The sequence below is a fragment of the Dromaius novaehollandiae genome, chromosome 33 (assembly GCF_036370855.1).
Source record: "Dromaius novaehollandiae isolate bDroNov1 chromosome 33, bDroNov1.hap1, whole genome shotgun sequence".
Classification (NCBI taxonomy): domain Eukaryota; kingdom Metazoa; phylum Chordata; class Aves; order Casuariiformes; family Dromaiidae; genus Dromaius; species Dromaius novaehollandiae.
In genome coordinates, this window is record NC_088127.1 from 299,279 (window position 1) to 318,763 (window position 19,485).

The window sequence follows — 19,485 nt, forward strand, 5'->3', positions numbered from 1 at the left end:
CTATGGAGGGCAACCTGTGTCTGAGAGGGCCACCATGGGCTCCGCTTTTCTACCCAACAGGGAGAAGGAAGCGTTTTCAGAATGTCAATCCTTCGACTACATTGCGGCTGTCGCCTTCAAAGGACGACTCCAGCGCCAAAGGGTGACCGCCTGATGCCGGCCCCGCCAACACGAGACACGGTTAGATGTTTAACGCCGAATCACTCACCTTCACGGGCTGGGCGGGAGTGGGGATAACGGGAGGGTGAGGCTGCATGGGCTGGGGGGCCGGGGCCGGCGGAGCGGGGGCTTGGGGCGCGGGCGGCGGAGGCGCGGGTGGCTGAGGAGGCACCATCGTCATTACTGGCGTCTGGACGATGAGGTCGGGGGTGACAGAAGGGAAGGAATGAGTCGTCTGTGCAGACTGGAGGTTTTGCGGCGGGGCCGGCGTCTGGGCCGGGGACGACGCTTGGGTCGCGTTCTGTACCGTCGACGAGCCTGGTTTGGATGTAACTGCAAGATAAAAAAGAAAAAAAGCGAGCGTTGCTTTTCTCTCATCAACACGTCTCGGTTTTAACGGGAAAACAATTAACGTTGAGCAGCAACACTGCGCTGGCCATTGAAATAAAATGGCTCCTTAATTAATATGGCTCCTTAATTAATACTTTGTCATTCCTGCACTCGAGCAGCCGGTCGGGGATACCTGCTAGCCACGTTTTCCTTAATATTTTTTCTAGCTTGCTAGGTAGAATGATGAAGATGCCCAGGACCTAACTGCACCAAAACCGCTTCAGAAAAAGACCAAGGAGCAGGCCAAAGACATACTACGCTCTTTCCCCTGTCCCTCAAAAGGATTTCCGAGTCAGGGCAAAGAGTTGAACGCATCTTTCCCCATCTACCCTTTCTGGCGCTGCTTCTTGACTGCCGTAATCGCAGAGCAAACCTGGGTAGCTCCTTCCTTCAGAGACAATCTGCTGTCAAGACCAAGAGTTTCTTATTTGCTGCTCACCGAGGTCATCGCAACTGCTACGAAACTTCTCCCGTCAGCTAGAGGGCAAGTTCGTCATTAGGCAGTTTCAACCACGGGGCCATCATAGACCAGTGGGTCGCGTGCTCGACCGGAAACTAGGAAGCTTCAGTTCTGTCCTTGGATCTTTCAGTGATTTGAGGGGGAAAACAAACCCTCCCTGCTGGAGCTGCTGCTTTGAGGTGCAAAGCTCTGCATTTTCCCAGCTTTCCAGGGAAAAACCTTGGGAAACACCCTGCAAACAGGAATTGTGCCGTGCTTTGACAGCACCGAGATGCACTGCCTCCCTCCGTACCAGCAAAGCGAGATCATCCTAAAAGCCCCCAATTCCGGAGGAGGTTTGAGCACAGCAGGCGTTACAGGAGCCCCTTCGGTTAGAGGGCAAATAGATTTCCAAGGGTCCTTTTGAATTATGCTCGGCCTGTTCTGGTAAGAAGAGAACGCACGGGACCACCTGGGCATCCCTGGCGCTTTGGGAACTCTCCCGTCACTCGGTCACTAAATGCAACGCGGATCACGAGCAAAGAGAAAGCCCACCTCTCACTTTGTCCTAAGCTTATAGGCTGAAGAGATGGAAACACCTATATTTTGGCTGCTATTTCTTTCAACAAGAAGACTATCCCGAGAGCAATCAGGTCAGGAACCGGTCACCGTGTGTCCTGCCTTGCAAGCTACCCAACGTATCTTCCAAAGAGTATGCCACCCACAAAAAAGCCCATTTATTCGGAAAAGAAATGCAGCCAGTTTTGCTCATGGGCAGCCACCAGGAGCTGCGATGGCTGCAGTTCACCTACAAAAACGTTACGTGCTAGGAGTTCAGCTGCTCGACTACCAGCCGACCCAGCGACTTTCTTTAAAAACGGGAAACTGGGATGCAAACTCCCTTCAGCAACCTATTAAGGGAATAAACTCGGGCGTTTTCACGCTGGTCTCCTTGCAAAGTCTCGACTGTGCGCCACCATCTCCAGAACATTTCAGAAGAGCGCAAGATCCGTCTGGATCTGGCAGTGACCGAGAGCTGGAAGGCTCCGTGTTGCATCACCTACTTGGGAAAGTGAGAGTGCATCTTCCAATGTATTTGCTATTCAGAGATCACTGGGTGACTGAATGTAAGCGCAGGTAAAGCTACACCCTTCATCACTTCTACTAGAAACCTGTGGCCTTTTGAAATAACCTCAGTAGACAAGGTTTTGCAGCTATTTTTATGCCCGCTACTCCCCCAAGCCGTAGCAGAACTCCCCAAACTGGCAGAGACTCCTTAAAGCAAGTTCGTAGAGCGCGCGTCCTCCAGCGGGATCATTCCCCACCAAACCAACGCTGCGCGCGTGACATCAGGAACGGTAAAACAAGGCTACGCAGTGAATGTGCTTGTGAATGTTACCCTAACGGCATGTGGACCGCAGAGCGTGCTCAGCAGGAGCATCTCCTCACGCCCGATTCAAGCAATGAGCTTCATCGTGGTCCCTCTCAACCTGAGCGACAACCCTGCTTTCAACAGTTTATCCCAAGATGGGTGATTAGGAAGACGATCTTGCGGGTTTTTGACCGGATGTTCAGTGCAGTGAGTCGTAAGGGGAGCTAACATGGGGAACACCAGGCATGGGATTCCCCAGACCCCACGGTGCGTTCGATGGTAGGGTTTCCAGATGACCCCCCTTAGACTCGACGGAGAACCGGTCAGTGAAGGGAGCTGAAGGGTGACGGGCTCGGATGGGGACCTACCCCTTGCTTGGTCGGATGAATCCACCCCAGTCCCAGCGGAGGAGAGGACAACCCGTTTCTTAAGCGCCTCTCTAAAGCTTGGAGGAAGAACAGCTTCACTATGGGCGATTTCATCTTATTGGATCTAAGAGGTGCTAAGGAAGGTGGTGGCCAACCATTTCCTAAGCCAGGAGAGCTTCTCCCAGCACACAGCAATTCAAAAAGCGACAAGGCAATAACACAGAAATCAGGGACATTGCCTAAAAAATAACAACTAAAAAAAAAACCTCAGATACAAGTAATCATGATTTGGTCACACCTGTCACATGCAAAAAAATAAAAATTGGGTCTGCTGGCACTTCAAGGGCTGGCTGTCACGAAGCTGCGGCCTTCGGGACTCAACACACACAATCTCAACCAAAACGAGAACTAGAACCGGTCCAAGAGCGTGGTAAAACACTCCTACGAACCAAACCACAACCCTGTAATTGGGAAAGAAGCAAACGCTGGTTAAGAAGCCCCACGTAGCTGAGACGGGGAAGTGAAAGCATTTGTAAAGATATCATATAATAGCGGTATCGAAGCACCCAGCGGCCCGATCCCGAGTCGGGGCCCAGCGGCTTAGATGTTCAAACAGACGTCGGGAAGTTGCTGGCAGCTACTGCACGTTAGCAGCTCAGGAAACGGAGAAAAACTGCAAAGGGGAAGAAAACAGAACATAAAGCCAAGGCAAACCAGTTCAAGATGTGAGAACGGGCGGCTTTTTGGTCAACATATTGGACGGAAAGATGTTCTAACAATAGTTTTAATTCCCTCCTGTAGAGAAAGGCTACAACTGTCAGTAATTAAGCAGAAAAGGCTCAACAAATGCAGTAAGTGCTTCTGTTCTGGATTTGTGCTCGTGTCTGGATGATGCCAACAGAGAAATGCTTTCTATTCCAACGGCAACCGAGGTGGATGTTCAACAGCAGCTACTGAGGTTAGACTTGTTTTTCCCCTTTTACTCCACAGGTCCGGACAACTTACACCCACACCCTTAAAAGAAGTTGGTTAAGCTCCCTGGACTGCTACCGTTGATTTTCGGTATACCTTGAAACCTCGGAGAATCGCCCGTTTTGACCGTAACGCAACGGGTCTGCCACCGAGGCTGAGCAAAGTGGCAGGACGCAAACGCGGCGTTCGCAGCCCTGCGCGCAGCACTTTTCATAAAGCATTGGCCTCGGCACGGCATTTGGGTTAAGAAATGAGCATGATGCAAGATCAACATGACGCATGTTTAAATTAAGAACTGGGTCTCAAAAAGAAAGTGGGCATGCTGCGGATGAGGTGCCGCTGGACTCAGTTATGGGTTCGGCCCTTTTATGAATGATCGGAAATAAAACAGAGTCACCGCTGACGGAGGTGGCAACTCCGCCACCAAAGTCCGGGGCCTGGCGAAGCGTTAAAGAGGCCATCTGCAGCGTTTGGTACGCGGGGGACGCGCCAATTTGCGTTGCCCCATGGCCCAACGCAAACTTCTAGGCCACAAGGTCCGTGAGGACCTGCAGGATGGAAGTCTCTCTCCCGCGGAGTCTGAAAAGAGACTATGGATCATGGTGGAGAACCGACTGAAGCTGAGCTCTTAGTGTAATGGCATGGCCAAAAAATGAGCTGATGAAATCCTTGAAGTATAAACAGGGGGAATCAGAAGGCTATTTTACCTCTGCATTTGGCACAGTATTCTAGTAGCAGTCACATCTATGTCCAGTTAGGGTGTCCACAGTTATTTATGTGAAAAACTGGAGAGGGTTCATAGAAGAGCTGTAAAGGAGGACTAAAAGATTGGAAACAGTCCTTATAGCGAAAGAATCGGATTATTACGGAGAACACAGATTTGAAAACATGGGACTCTTCAATATAACAAAGTTATTTAAAGAAGAGACAGCGGTTTAGAGTTTAGACCAGAGACATATTATGAAAATACTTCACGTGGCAACTAGTTAGCAAATTCCTCCTCAAAAGTGGCAGCACAGATTTTTTTTTTACTCTGTATTAATGTCCTTCCATGAGACAGACTGTACTAAATGCACCAGTGTTTGAACTACTCTTTTACATTACGTAGCGGACAGAGGATTGGATTAGATGAGCAAAACAGCCCCCTTTCGATCCCGTATTTGACTAATCGAGGAACACAGCGTCAAAAAAGCTAGTCACCACATTGCAGTTTCGCCAAATCGGGACACCAACACAGCTATTTTGCAATACTGAGCGCACCCGCAAGTACATGAAAGCACTGTAAAAGTCAGGAGAGCGGATACAACACGGTTCATGCTGCTTGCGTATTTTAACCGCTATCATCTACCCTCGGTGTACCTCGAGTGGTATTTCCTAACCTCGCCTAGCTTCCTGATGGCAGAATTGAAATACGTTTACTATCGTTCTCAGCTTTTTACCGTGGTGAAAAAGCGGGGAACAACGACGTTTCACTGGCATGAACAACGATCCAAAGCCTCAGCAGGGCTCTGTTCACCACAAAGTCTATCCCCAACACTCCTCCTCCCTTCGAAAAAAGGGAAAATGCCCGGAAGCCATGGACGAGGGAGTTTAAAATATATCACATATCCCTTCCTTTTCCCTCACACAGCTGTGCAACAGCATTAAGTAGCCACACTCCATCCCACCCAACTTTAGACCCATTGCGAGGCTCCTAAGCTGCCCCTGCTCAACAGAGTGAGGCCATCTGAGAACACCAATGAATACCGCGAGCCCATGGGACGCTGGTTTAGTTTAAAAACCTCGGTTAAACGCCCCAAATTAACGGATGAAGCCAGGTCTGGATGCTGGGACTTGCAGTCCAGAGACGGAGCATAGCTCGGCTGTCCGTATTTTCCAAATAAGAACTGAACGCAACAGGAGACCAAGCAGCCTACCTGGTTCCTTCCTCGCGCGTCCTCTTCCTTTTGTCTGGGCTATAACAATCTCAGTTTCTTCCTGGGTCATTTCGGAGATTTTCTGCAGGAAAAGCTTTTCTAGAGCTTCTGCCATTAAGACTATGTCATCCCCTGGCTGGATTAATAACAGATACAATAAATTAGGCAAGGCACACATTTCCAGAGAGCGGACTGCTATAATCTAAAAAAAAAATCAAAATTGCTTTGAAGAGTTTGCTTGGGCTTTTCTCCATTTAACATCGAGTTTAATCGTAACTGCAAATTAAACATGAAAGAGAGAAACATTTCGGTGCAGATTTTGCGAGGCTAGGGAAAGACGTGTAACTGAGGCTGCAATCTGTAATCCTTCTCGTTGCCCAGCTGAGCCGTTCCTGTAACTTCGCTTTAGAGTATTTTTATCCTTCTTAGCACAGCTGTTTCCCTTATGACACAACAGAAAGAAGTGTAGTACACTGTCCCAAGCGCTGAGCAGACGAAGAATCCTTTCCCTAAAGGCTTTTCATGCTAAAAGGCACAGGCAGATGATGGGCAGGGACGTGGCAACACGACACATAAGCGAACGGATACGTCAAAGTGACACGAGGTGTTATTTACGGGCAGCATGGGATGATTTCTGAATGGAGGGAGGAGGAAAAACAGAGGAAAGGAGGGAAAAAATAAAGGCCAGGACTACGGCCAGCTTGTCATGCCTGCCATGCTGTTGCCTGCTTTCGCAGGTGTAAGGGAAGAGGTCTTTTAGTAAAGCACCTGAGGAGGAGGAGGAGGAAGATGACAGTTGCACGGGCTCGCAAGGCATTTTTTCCCATGCATTAGGCAAGAGGAGGGTTTTAAGGAAGAAGCTGACTGTTGGGCAGGGAGAGGTCAACACCTTTACCGGCAACTAAATCGGGAGGACAGGACTAAACTAAGAGAGCGCTAAAGATCAGGAGTAAAAGCCTACGTTTGCAAAGGTCAAGGAAGACCTAAAGGAGGGCACAAGGTTTAGGAAGAACTGACTGGGGATCCAGCATGCAAGGTGACTCCAAAAGACACCAACAAGGCTTGGGACCTGGTTCAAAGGGCTTTTTTGGTTTTGTTTCACTGAGAGTAGGAAAAGAAGGAGAAAGGGAAGGGCAAAAGCAATAGCACAAGTGTTCGGATTGACGTTACTACGATAAATGAACATCCATCAGTGTAAATACACACTGAAGATGAGAAAAGCTGGCTCGTGGTCAAGCAGCCACGCTTGTTGATAGGACAGCGCGCACGGACCTGACCGACATGTGGTTTGTGGTCCCCACGCGGTCCATGAAGCCTTTTTCTTTTTTAGCTTATGTGTTTTTCTGCTTTCTGGCCAGAGGGAGGTCAATGAAGAACTAGGAAGACACGTGAGATCAGGGAGAAATCTAGCAGGGCGAAGGCGGTGTGGTGGGAAAGGAGGGAAAACACGGCAGCGACGAATAAGGAAGGATGTATGTTACTAATTTGAAGCCTTTAACAGCCTGCCCTCATTCAAGTTGCATAACGCTGACTCAAACCAGAGAAGGCTAAAGGCATGGTTTTGAGGGACCAAACCAAAGAAGTCGAGAACATAAAGCCCAAAGAAAGGCAGGATCTCCAGCAATGAGTAGTGCCTGTCCAGATCAGAAGCTGTTACAGAGTTAGAAACGGTGCGGATGGTGTGCAAACCTTGAGAAGTGGCCAGGAGTGGTCATGAGGGACATCAAAGAACAGTTCAGAGAACTGCAGAAGGAAGAAATGATTCTGGAGAGTCAAGAACGGAGGCAGCAGCTGCCGTTAGCAGATGCCATTTGTTTGGAACAACCTGGAAAAGGTCTTGTGTGATGTTGCTGCGAGAGGGAACGAGTAGGTCAAAGAACGTGAGGGTAAAGCAACAGGCAGAGATGGAGGAATACGGAGAAGAGACCTGGGAGAAACAGAGGGCAGCAGAAACGAAAAGGAAGCAGAATCACTCGGGCATGCTGTGGAAAGGATGCAGGTGGACAGGGAAGGAAACCAGTGCAGGAAAGGCTGATGGCCTGACCACATCTTCCCACCTTCCGTTTTGAAGATAACAGCAAACCCTTGGTTCTTACCTGTTGCTACCTAACAAGATAACAAGGTGCCTCTTGGACATCTTGCACTCAGAATAGCTGACATCTGACGTCTCCGATAGTCCGATGGCTTCCCATCATCTCAGAACACCAAAACTCCACGTTATCACCTTGTTTTGGCCTACCGTACAGGCTACTTCCCCCACAATGTCATTCGTAGCAAATGCCCTGCTCCCTGTCACTCCGTATTTTTTCTCCTGCATTCCCCCCAGCGTTGCACAGCCGTATAAAATGGTTTCCAGGACATTTCTCACTGTCCAGGAGGGAATCTCGTATAGTGTAATACGAGACCAGAAAGAGCCACGATGAAACTCAACGCACAGCTGTACGTATCACCTTTTTCCCCTACAGTCAGACTTCATTTTCAAACAGCCCAGCCTTTAGCTGCTTCTTAATAAAGCTATATAAAGAAAAATGAAGGACAGACCTACAAGACTGTTCTTTCCAAGTATTTGACAACGTTCACAGCTCTGGGCGAGTCATAACCTAAGTAAAGCTACGCTTTTCAAATTTTAAGAAAAAAGAAAACACTTTTTAAAGGGTTCTGTGACCCTCTTTTTTAGAATTTTTAAAATTCTTTAAAAAAGAAGAAACCACCTCCGTACTGATGATATCCACTAACAATTCTCCTGCGAGGGAATGCTGCAAAGCCAGCTTTGCCCGTGTCCGACTTCTCTGCAGAAGACAGACATGCCTGAACTGCCCTCAGTTTAATACTGTTTGTTTTTCTAACGAGCCTAATCTCGCCGCTGTTCCTTCCAAGGACTGTTAAAATAAAAAATGCGTGCATTTCCGAACCGGCACAATGAGGACGGGAGCTTCCCTTGGAAAGTTCAGATTAAATAACTTATCCTACCTTATTGTAGATGTAACAATTTGTAAACATTGTGTTAAAGTCCTGGATACATTCTTGAGCATTCCAGTAGTAGTTATTCTCCAAGCGCTTCTTTATTGTTCCCATATCCATAGGAGTTTTAATAATCTTATAATAATCCTGCAAAAGGACAGAGAAGTAAAGATGAGTGTGGAACCGAGAAAAACCAGTGGAGAAAGCTCACACCACACGTATTTACAGGGAGGCGCAGAGTTTAAAGACCGGGCTTCCTCCTTCTCGTCGCTGGACTTACCTGGATGCGTTCTCCAAACCTAGCGGACACACGGCTGCGATAGGCCCTATCTCTCCTCCACCACAGTCACCGTCAGCCTCTCAGCCGCAATTTATAATTAAACTCAAGGCAAACTCTACGAAAAACACTTTTCCGCCTTTTTCACCACCTCCAGAAGGAAGCGAGGAGCAGGGCACTTGCTCCGCAGAGGTTTGGCTAGCGCGCAGCACCGGAGCTTCACTCCGCTGAGGAATTCTCTCGCGGCAAACGAAGGCACGAAAATTCCCAATTCCGGCCTTTCAGTTTGTATTGGAGCCGGGTAACTTCTAAAAAAACCTCCGAAGAAACGAATGACCTTCGCTACAGGGAGCGAACGCTTCACACCTCTAATGGGGTAACCCAAGGAGGAGCGAGGAGAGCAGATTTACTGCAGCCCGTTAAACGTAGCCTCCTAATAGAAAGGAAGATGCTTCTATTTTCAGGCGTAATGTTTAGTAAAGGGGCTGAAATGCCGTTGCTATAGAACCAGCGCTCGAGGCGTAACTACGAGGTTGCTGCTATTCCAAAGAAATTATGCAGCCTAACACTCAAGTAATAGAATATATATTTAAGCAATATGATATCTTAAAACAGGCAAGGAAAAGTGGGCGTTATCATAAAACGATCCACGGCAAAGAAACGCACATTATGCAAAACCGTAACTCTCGAGGGACAGCTTCTCAAGGAAGAAAGAGAAATGGAGCAAACCTCCTCTTCTCGTAGTAGCGGAAAGGCTCCAAAACCAGATATCCAACGGAAAAGATGTTTCCATCATTTACCATGATATATTATCTCTAAATTTCACTCCCGACTTTTTGCTAGCTCCCTCGGGTTTTGCTCTTGACTCTCTCCAACTCCTCCTGTCCGGCTACTAGCAGCCTCGCAGGGCAACGAGCAGCACAGCCGCGGGCAGCCCAGCGGCTGTTTGAGCGCTCGGGCACTCCACTAAGCGTTTCGGTCTCCAGAAAAGTCTCTGCCGACTGCAGCAAAGCAGCGGAGATCGAGCAACGGGTTATACAGGGTACAGAGAAGCGCTCTGAGCTGTGGGGAACAGTAAGGCAGAGCCCTGGTTGACAAAAGATCTGCTCCTTAAAAATTTTTGGCGCTTGCTTGGGGCAGCAAACACTGCTCCATCTAGATTGTGAAACTACCACGTTCCTGTATTAAATGACTCCTGAAATATATATTCCTGTTTCATTCTCTGCATCCTAGCTGAGAAAGGACAACTCTCGATCACAAAAGTCTACCCAAGCCACTGAGATTTCCACCTCATCTCTATTTCCAAAGACGGATCCTGTGATTTCGGAAGAAGGGAGGAAAGCACACCGCACGCAAAAGGCTTCATTATTTCTACCGTTACGCGGTGAGCGAGCCAAGGAACGTCGGTTCCTCAACCTCCGGTTCCTGCTCTCTCAAGCTCTACTTACAGGGAGGTTCAGCTTGACAGCATCCACGGGCTGCTGGAAAGGCCACGCAAACTGGTGCTTCCATAGCGTCTTGAGCACCACTTTGAGCAGATACTGCAGCTGGTTGGTCTGTCGCTTGGGCTTGTTGGGGTTGGAGGTCTCCGGTGGAGGGGGGTTAACACCGACGGTACTGCCTTGCTGGGGTTGGGCCTGCGACTGCGTCGTAGACATTTGGGTGGTTTCTAGTCCATCCCCCATCACCGGCAAATTTCTCAGTCTCGTCCCAGGGCCGCTCTCCGCAGACATGCTATTGATCCCATTGCATTCCTCACCGGACACCCTGCAAAACAACGGGAACACAGACAGGTCACTTCGCAGCACGCTCGGAGGACGACGCACCGCTTCCAAGCAAACCGGCGGGCCTTTGCGAGCCTCGCTCGGACACCTAGGCTTTGCACCCCGGACGCTTAGCGACAGCGTTCTGTTGTCCGAGAGCGCCTAGCAGTGTCGTTATTCTAGATCTGGAAGCAATAAAGGATATTCTGAGGCAACCTGCTGTCTCCTCCCCGGCAAGCAGCAGCGTTTCCTTGCAGCTCCTTAGCGAGCGTCATTTTGACCCCTGCCCTTGCCTAATCCCATCAAGGAGGGCTCCAAAATGGACACGGTCTCGTTAAATGTTCTCAAGAACCTCCCCTGCCTTGCAAATGAAAATAAAACCAGCAAAACTGCTAGCGCTCTGCAGGTGAACCAGACGTTTCAGGCCCAGCCCTCGCTGAGGGTTCGGTTCACCTGAACTAGTAAGAGAGGTTAAGTTAGCGTCAGTGAACTTCGATTCTTTACAGCGCTCTAGCTAGAAGGGTGCAGGATAACATCTCTTCCCTCCTCTCCATTTATCAGCAATCTTGCGTTGTTGCAAGATAACCTCCCCAGCCCACCACAACATGTCAGCTAGCCCCAATTTAACGCTAAGTTCTCCCATGTAGGTGAACTTTTAAGCTTTTGTAGCACGCTTCAGCTGCATTATACAGCAGAGCGAGCCACTCTGGGGGGGTAATACGCACTATCGCCTTTAGGCATGTAATATAAATATCCTTCTGAAGACTGGAAAGTTGGAAAAAACAGGTCTCTGCTGTTTCTACAGAGTTCTTCCGGGGGGTAATATAGAGAAGGTAAGATAACACTTCAAAGACATGCAGCACGGGCATCTTCTTAGGCTGCAGCTGCCTAATGAGTTGCCATAAAGTCAGAACCGGTCCCTGTGATCTGGAAAAAACACTCCGCGCTGAGGTGCTAAACTCAGCCAACCTGCGCACATATACTTTGGCCGAGTAAAATAAGTATATGCTCGCTAGAAGCGCCTCTGGCCGAGTTTTTCTCATGCCGCATAGCGGCCCAGCGTCTCTGGTCGTCACTGGGTAGGGAGACGTGGTCTCGACATGTACCGCAGCGAGGGACTAACAGCAAGAGCGGTAACACGTCTGTGAGGTTTTACCTGCGAGCTCCCTCGCGGGTTTCTGAGGCCCCAGCAAGCATCGGCCCCTCTCAACCCCCTGCTTTAAATCCGTCACTTTTACTGGCCCGAGAACGAAGCCGACCAAGTAACGCGCTAAGGGCAACATCGGGTTTTGTTCTCTGGCATTTTAACTTTGGCATTTTAACTCGCAGGGCTCCGAGCAAGCCGAAGCGCCTCGCAAGGAACGTATCTGCCTGCAGGTCACAGACTGCAGGTCACTGCGGGAGGCCCAGGCTGCACTCTCCTTCCATCACCTGCGATATTCTACTGCTGTGAGGCTTTAGCTGTAGATACACGAGTGTCATATTTGGGGAGCTGTCAGCTCAGCTGCGCTGTCCCCTGGGAAACCTCCTTCTACAGAGCTTTTCCTTCTACAGAGCTTTCATGTTGCACCTAGTTTTCCTCCATTCCACTTTTTTCCCCCCCATTAACCTGCCTGCTCTCTGTGGACTCTTCCCAGAGGAGCTTTGGCTCAAACATGACACCGTTTGGATGCAATTTGGATTTTCTTTCCGCAAATCCCTTGACTTTTGCTTCCAGCTCGTGCTGCTCCCTCTAGGTTGGCTCTCGAGTTTGCACGTGAAAGGAGGGCTGCTTTCTTGCGAGCGACAACCTGTCCTTATCGAACTGGTGGCCAAGCGAAAGGAATCCTCTTTACTCACTGCAGGGGCTACATTACCTTGTAGGATACATTGCCATATAATTTTGCCCCAGAAAATGATGCAGAGTCAGAAGTTGCTTGGCTTGTCCATCTATCTTCCGTGGCTTCAGGCACAAATGCCTTTAGATACTGTATCTGATGAAACAAACAAAGCAATTAATCTGAGGCATCAAAGAAGGCATCAGAAATGAAGGCGACCTCCAGAGCATCACCCTTGTTCCCTTTACCTGGATCGTCTACCTTCGGGGCCCTGTCCGAGGAAACGGAGGCGCCTGCGCGTTAGTCCCTGCAAACACAAGACACCTCTACAGAAGGGAGGAACCGGCCCCGCTGGCCGAGGTGCTTGCAGGCGTTTTCCGCCTTTACGGAAAGCCCTTTCCCACAATCCGGAACCTCAAGGACTAGGAGCGACCGTCTTCCTTTGGCTCCCTGTTACAACAGCTCTCCGAGAGCCGCCTGTAAGAGGAAGCCAAGGAGTCTTTTACGCAAAGGGAAACTATTTCCCGATTGCTTTCATTGCTTCCCGTTCCACTTAAGATCCTAACGACCTGGCGAGGGTGGCGAGTATCGCACCCGGACGTCAACCGGCTCCCTTTTTCACGCACGTATCGCCGTCGTCTTGTTCCTTCTGAGGGATCCTAACAAGTCCCTCGGGTTTTGGAACTCTTTCTAATGCGCTACCAGCTTTTTTAACAGATGAGCTGGAAATATATCCGTTTACATCAATCCCCTGCTCTCTCACCAATAAAGGACGCTTTGGCACTCTCGTCTTTTCTTCTTTGAGAAGACTAATTCAGCAGAGGAACACGGATATCACAGAACTGACCGGGTTGCTTCATGCGGTCAGGATGTTCCCGGACACTAAGAAGCTGCTCTGCCCTTGACCTGCCTCTCATTTCTCAGGGAAAAAAAAAATGCAATGAATGATACAAAGGATATTCTCAGCCACGGAATAAAAATCTGGGGGAGTTTAATAAAACTCCGTCCGGTAAACCAGTGTGTCCTCAGCAGTTAAAGCTCGGCAGCAAAACGGCAAAGAACAGCTGCAGTACGGAAAACGGAAACCCAGATTTTTACTGAACGGTAAGGTATTCTCCTAACTTATCACCATCTCCAGTTTTGGCGACCGCAAAACCTTGGGTAACTTCACTAGTTGCAACATTGGATGTTCTCGTTTGGCAGAAGATACGTTTATTCACAATAACGTGAAAAATCAGGAAAGACAGTTACCTCATTACTGCAATTAGGCAACACCAAAACTTCACACGCATCGTTAGATAAGGAAATAACTCAAGTGTGGGACAGACATCTCAAAGACATCTGGTAGAGCGAGACACCAAGAAACCTCGTGGGAAAGATGAAGTCTGACGAAGGGATGGACTGGGTCAACCGTGGCCTACGAGCCTCCAGCCAACAAGGCAAAGAGCGCAGCAGGGAGAAGGAAAACCAGCCTCGTGCAGCGACTTTTTGGGAAGTTTGTATCATGCCAACAGGCAAAACTATCGCAGACGGCTTCTCTTCCGTCTCTCTGAGTTTATCTGGTTACCGTAAGTGGTCCAGAATGATTGCCCTGAAGAAGGGAAGATCGCATTTCATCGCTGCCGCCCGTCAAGACTGTAGCGTTGGAGAGACTCAAATTCGTTGGAGAGACTCAAATTCGTGCAGGCTGCGCTTTCCTGTGCTTCGCCAGATCCGCACGCTTACGTCATGCAAATTCCACCGTTTTCCCCAGGGAAGAGCCGCCGAGCTGCACGGCGGCTGTCCTCCGGAGCCGGGAAGGGCCGGGGCTGTAATGCCGCCCAGGAGCCGGCAGAGGGTACTGCCAGGCCACGCGGAGGAAGGAATCAAATGCCTTTGGAGGAGCACCTCCGTCTCCGAGGGGGGACGGGGACTGGGGAAAGGATAGACGGTTACTGGGCAAAAAAAACGGAGAAACAGCTCTTGAAAATTTACGTTCTTGACACAACAAAGGGGGAAACGGCCACAGGTTGGGAGGAGGAGGCCAATTCTGGAGGGCATCGAAGGTGGCGAGTGGCCACGTGAACCAGAGCATCCATGAAAGAACAAATTCAATAGCTTTGCTGGAAGAGAGGCAGGAGCTAAGTCAGAAAGAAGAGAAGCACCAAACTTGCTGTTTGGAGAGAAAAATTAAGTCTTCGAAGCGCTGCCAACCCACCAGAGCAGCAATGAGGAGGAAGCTTGAAGATGGGCGTCAGCAGGACAGAAGAAGCTGAGATGTTTAAGGGCGACAGAACGCAGCGAGGAAGGAGGGATCTTGAGCACGTTCAGCTTGAGATGGCAGCAGGCGCAAACACTTATATTAAAAAAAAAAAAAGGCAGAAACCTTTGTAAGTTGGAAGGGAACGGTGGGACCTCTCTAAGGCCGGTACGAGCAAGGAAACTAGCAGAAGGCACCGCTTTTCATTTGCGCCTGCCGGTTATTTTGGGCTTGCTGGAAAGGGCAGATGTTTTGGACCGAAGCCAGGTCAGGCCACGAACGGAAGGGCAGATCCGGGAGCGGTACCAAGCACAGGAGCGGAGCAGGACCCCGCAGAAGAGGAAACGCGGGAAAGTTTCGCCTCATCAGAGATGTCGGCATCTAACAGCGGGGGGAAAACCTGGAGAAGACTCTACCTGGACTTGGGGGGGGGGGGGGGGACTATTCTGGGAATACACCGCTCCGAAGGATGCAAAAGCGCAATAACCAGCAACCACAAGGACAATCTGGAACAGACCTTAGCGGGGATAAAAAAATAATTAAATATTTAGTCCCAGGAGCACCCGTGCTCTGCCGGCTGGCCAAGGCCACCAGGTTTTCCCTTCCCTGCACCACCGGCACCCGCGGGTGCAGCCGGACACGCTGCCGCGGTGGGAAGTCACTGCCGCTCGGCAGCTTGCTCAAGGCGAGCGAGGTCAGCAGCTCCCTAGGGATCGTCGGCGGAGCGCTCCGGCCTCCCCTTCCGGGCCGTTTCCCCCTCCTGCGACGCTTTGTTCTGCACAGTCGTCCCCGACTGTAACCGCACGTGACTAACAGCATGACTCACCCGAAAGTGCTGATTCACCCGGCCCCGAGCGGCGCGTTGCGTCTTAAAGCTAAGTTTGTGCCCCGAGCAGGAAAACAGCGTTTGCTAGCCAAAAAAAAAGCCACGGGTTTCGTTCAGGACCTAAAAGGGAATTGCTAGAATCACGCTAACGTTTAAAACTCTTCGCCGGCAAAGTCTCCCCCCAGAATAGCTTTGACAGCTAAACGCAAAACTGACGCTTCCTAATTTCATCCGAAAAGCCCCCCAAAGCGGTTTCCCTTTCCCACGCTGGTTTTAATCCTGCGCGCACAGCTCGCCGACCACGGGAAGGGACCAACAGCATCGCTTGGTCCTCCAGGATGTTTGATGGACGTTCTACCCAGCGGCCCCCTCCATTTCCAAAGCCGTGTTTCGAAGCGGAGACAGAAAGCGGAGCCGAGGGGAAATTTCAGACAGGTTAGGCCTGGTTTGCACCTGCTGCACAGCAAAGGGCCTGTTTTACCCAGGAGTCTGCATAATGCTTTAATGGGGATAATTGGCATCTCTAAAGTTGGGAAAGGGCCCCCAGGAGAAACGGAGTCTCCCAGGATCAGCCATTGCGCTCGACCTAAGGAGCCGAAAGAGAAAAGAACAACCTTTATCAGGCCTCCGCCCTCAGCCCTTGCAGGCCAGTTTTGTTTTTATTAAACAGCATGAAAAAATAAAAAGAAAGAGCCTCTTCCCTCCAGGAACGCCTCTCCGGCAAGGACGGACAGCACCCTACAGAGTGGGAAAAGGGGATGCTGCTCCCAAAGTGGTGGCTATATTCCCCCGATGGAGGATTTGACATTACGTCTAGATGTTTTCCAAGTGGGTTCTGCCATGTGAGATGCAAAAAGGGACTTGTGCAAGGCCAGGGGGAAGAACCACAGCATCCAAAGGCTTGTTTTATTAGATAGGGAGTGAAGAGGAAAGGAGCCAGCTTCCGCCTGTCGCTAATCTCATTTTGGAGGCGAGAAGGGAGAAGAGGAAAAAAAGACAGACAAAAAAAACACGGAAGCAGAGAGCTCGGCCTGGTCCGTAGCATTCACACAGCGGCTGGAGACGTGAGCGAGGGGTTAACGCAGTGGCGGAGCAGCAGCGGCTACGCAAGCCCGGGCAGCACATCCGCGTTTTGCAGCGGCAAATGCAGTTTTGAAGCAGGGCCAAGGCGTCCCCTCGGGCTCCGCTGCCCGGCCAACGAGGAAAAAACCTTCCTGCTATCGTGACATCGTGGGCGGGCTGGGAGCAGGGAAGGCTCACGCGCGAGCGGGACTGCGGCAGATGTCTCACCAGGTTTGGTTACATCATGCCACAGCGACTTCAGGCAGTTTATTCGTAGTTACACAACTGAAGCACGGCGCAGAAGCGAAGAGAGGGGCGAAGCTTTCGAAAGCCAGCCTCCGCGCTGCGAGTGTTGTCACGAAAACACAGTGGCGTGGCTCGCGCGGCGCTGGCAGGCTCCGTCTCTGCCAGCTAACCTGGAAACGAGCTGGACTAAGCTGCAGCCGCGGCTTCGCGAGGGAAGCAGGCTGCGGCGCTGGCTCCGACGGTAGAAGTACTTCAACACAACTCCAGCGATATGACAACACGCGCTAGGATGGGAAAGCAAGGAAAAAAATCATGTTTTCCCCACATGGAGGCTGCTGTTGGAGGAAATTTATATCATACCAGCTGAACAGTTTGGGGTTTAGCTACCTAATTATCCAACATGCGAGTCAGTCCTAAAGGAAGGGGCTTCAGAATACGTCTGCGATAAATGCCATGGATTTCAAAGGAGTCCGGGAGTCAGAAGACGGGGGCTACATCCACTTTACGCGCCGCTGAGTTAAGTCAGACTGATCCAGCACTAGCAGAGGCAGAGCCGAGATTTCCAAAGTGCTGGGGGCAGGTGTGCAATACCTCTTTTTTCCTGTTACATACTGATATTCAGACACTTCAGAAACATCTTCGGCAAGATTAATCCACACCGGAGTCGCCAGCACATTAGTGGAAACTGCAGCATAGGTGTCTCCACCCGAATTCAACTCGGGCACGGACCAGACTTAAGAGCATTTCACCCTAAAGGAGACAGCGGTGAGATGGGACAGCGGCTCTTTTCAGTGTGATCCACCCAAAAAGAGAAGCCCCAAGTGACCGCTGCAGACTGTCCGCATATAGGTAGAGAATAAAATCCCATTCCCGCTATCTCCCTTTACTTATTACTACACAGAAAGAGGTGTCATTGTTTAAACATCTATTAAGCTTTACTCTTGCCTTCAGCTGCTTTTATCTTCCCCTCTGCCTTCCTTCTGGCCAAGCCAGGTCAGTCCTCTTTCCCCGGCAGCTGGGCCTGAGCATCTGCTCACAAAAAGAGCAGTCACGAGATTAGAGGCGTTTTCGAGAGAAGTTTAATGAAGATGCTTTAACAAAGCTAGCACTGGAATTTCACAGTATGATACAGAATGTTTATAAGCTAAAAGATCTCTACCATGTAAGATATGGAAAAAAAGTTACAATCCCATGGCAAGTTGTCATGGAGCCTTTCGCCGGGACCAGCAATCATCCCGGACAAAGCATACGTGCGGAGCTGGAAAGCTCTCCCAGTTCGGGGATACGTTTAGCAGCAATCCAGGCAAGAAACAGGACGTTTCGCACCGTGCCCTGGCTCAAAGGCTCCGACTCGCTCGCAGCATGAGCGCCTTTCCGGGCTCTTACATAACCTCCCTTTGGCAAGCAGAGCGGCTGCAGGCACCGCAGTAATGTCAGCTCGCGGATGCTCGTGACATTTTAGCAGCTGGAAGCAAGCACTAGCTCTCCTGCAAAATCCTCGCTACACTACTAAGCTCTCCTCAGGTCTACAGTTTATATTATTTTATGCCTACCTGACCTGACAGCGTCGTTCCCAGTGCTGGAAACACTTTGCTGCCCAGAAAGTGCTATTTAAGTGAATTTATTCATACCCAGAGGAACAGCATTTGCAAGCCCTGCCCCACGGCGTAGCTTTACTCAGCTCTTTGCAGCCCAGCTTCCACGACATCTTTGCTATCCCATCCAAAAACGAGAGTACAAGACGTTCTCTCATAGCCAGCTCGGGGTGGACATTTGTTATCCCTCGTAAACAGCGAGGTGTTACAACCGAGGTGAGACCGAACTATTAACGAGAAAAAAAAACCCGCTAGCAGTTAATTCCGATTCACAGCCGATCTGCCCCTTTCCAATTACGCAATCTGTGTCAGTGGGGAAGCACAAATAGGATTACTTTTCCATCTGACCGATTTAGGCAGCTGGTGAGAGCAGCGTCCGTGCCACCAGCCAGACTGCATTGTCTGGAACAAATCCAATGGTCATACCGCAACGGGCTGTTATTAGAAACCTTAATCCTCGCTCACATGCTTACGGGGAAGCTGACCTCGGCGGCTACCTGCGCAGTTCTCCCCAGCGCTCCAGGCGCACGGATGTTATTCAAGCGCTTCCTACTTATCTCGGCTCCGTTGGCTCCCTCGAGCTCCAGGAGATGCGGGCTACTCGCGTCCAGCGAAAGCTCTGGAGGCAGATGGTGAACTCTGGAATTACCCCGTCCGTCCTAGGCCCTGAACGCGGCAGCTTTCTAGGCTGGAAGGGTTTTATCTGCTCTTTTGTCCCAAAGAATGGGATTTCCCTTTCCCTTCTAGGATGACGACGTGGCAGCAATGGGCCTTGCTGCTGGGAACACCAAGAAAAATCTCTGTCCAAACTTGTTCTGTCGTCCCCACTATTTGAGAGCATCATATTTTGCAGATTTTTCCCTATTTTTAGGCTCCATAACTCAAAGGAGAAAAAGATATGTGGTGTGCAACTCCTGATTCCACTTAAACCAGAGCCTACATACCCATAGACTCACGCTTTTTTTGTGCCGCAAAAACTCCTGGTGCGCTCAACACCAAAGAACGTCCCCGCCACCAAGAGCTCACACAGTCTACGCTGTAAAGCTTTTGTCACGTTTGAAAGACCAAACAGTCCATCGGCTT

At 50.2% G+C, this 19,485-nt stretch overlaps 1 protein-coding gene across 20 annotated transcripts in view; it reads right to left on the reverse strand.

Annotated features, from left to right (window-relative positions):
- Positions 1-19,485, reverse strand: part of BRD4 (bromodomain containing 4) — a 71,072-nt gene that overhangs the window by 23,747 nt on the left and 27,840 nt on the right. For 11 of the 20 annotated variants that reach the window (XR_010385425.1, XR_010385424.1, XM_064499242.1 and 8 more), the window contains exons 3-6: positions 10,303-10,621; positions 8,587-8,724; positions 5,617-5,752; positions 209-492 (exon numbers count right to left, since the gene is read on the reverse strand). Coding sequence is in view for 18 of the 20 variants with exons in the window: in XM_064499227.1 (XP_064355297.1) it covers positions 209-492; positions 5,617-5,752; positions 8,587-8,724; positions 10,303-10,621 (877 nt within the window). In the remaining 2 variants the exon portion in view is untranslated. Of the gene's footprint in view, positions 1-208; positions 493-5,616; positions 5,753-8,586; positions 8,725-10,302; positions 10,622-12,230; positions 12,591-12,682; positions 12,742-19,485 lie in introns of all 20 variants that reach the window. The other 9 variants (XM_064499234.1, XM_064499237.1, XM_064499233.1 and 6 more) reach the window with 4 other exon arrangements.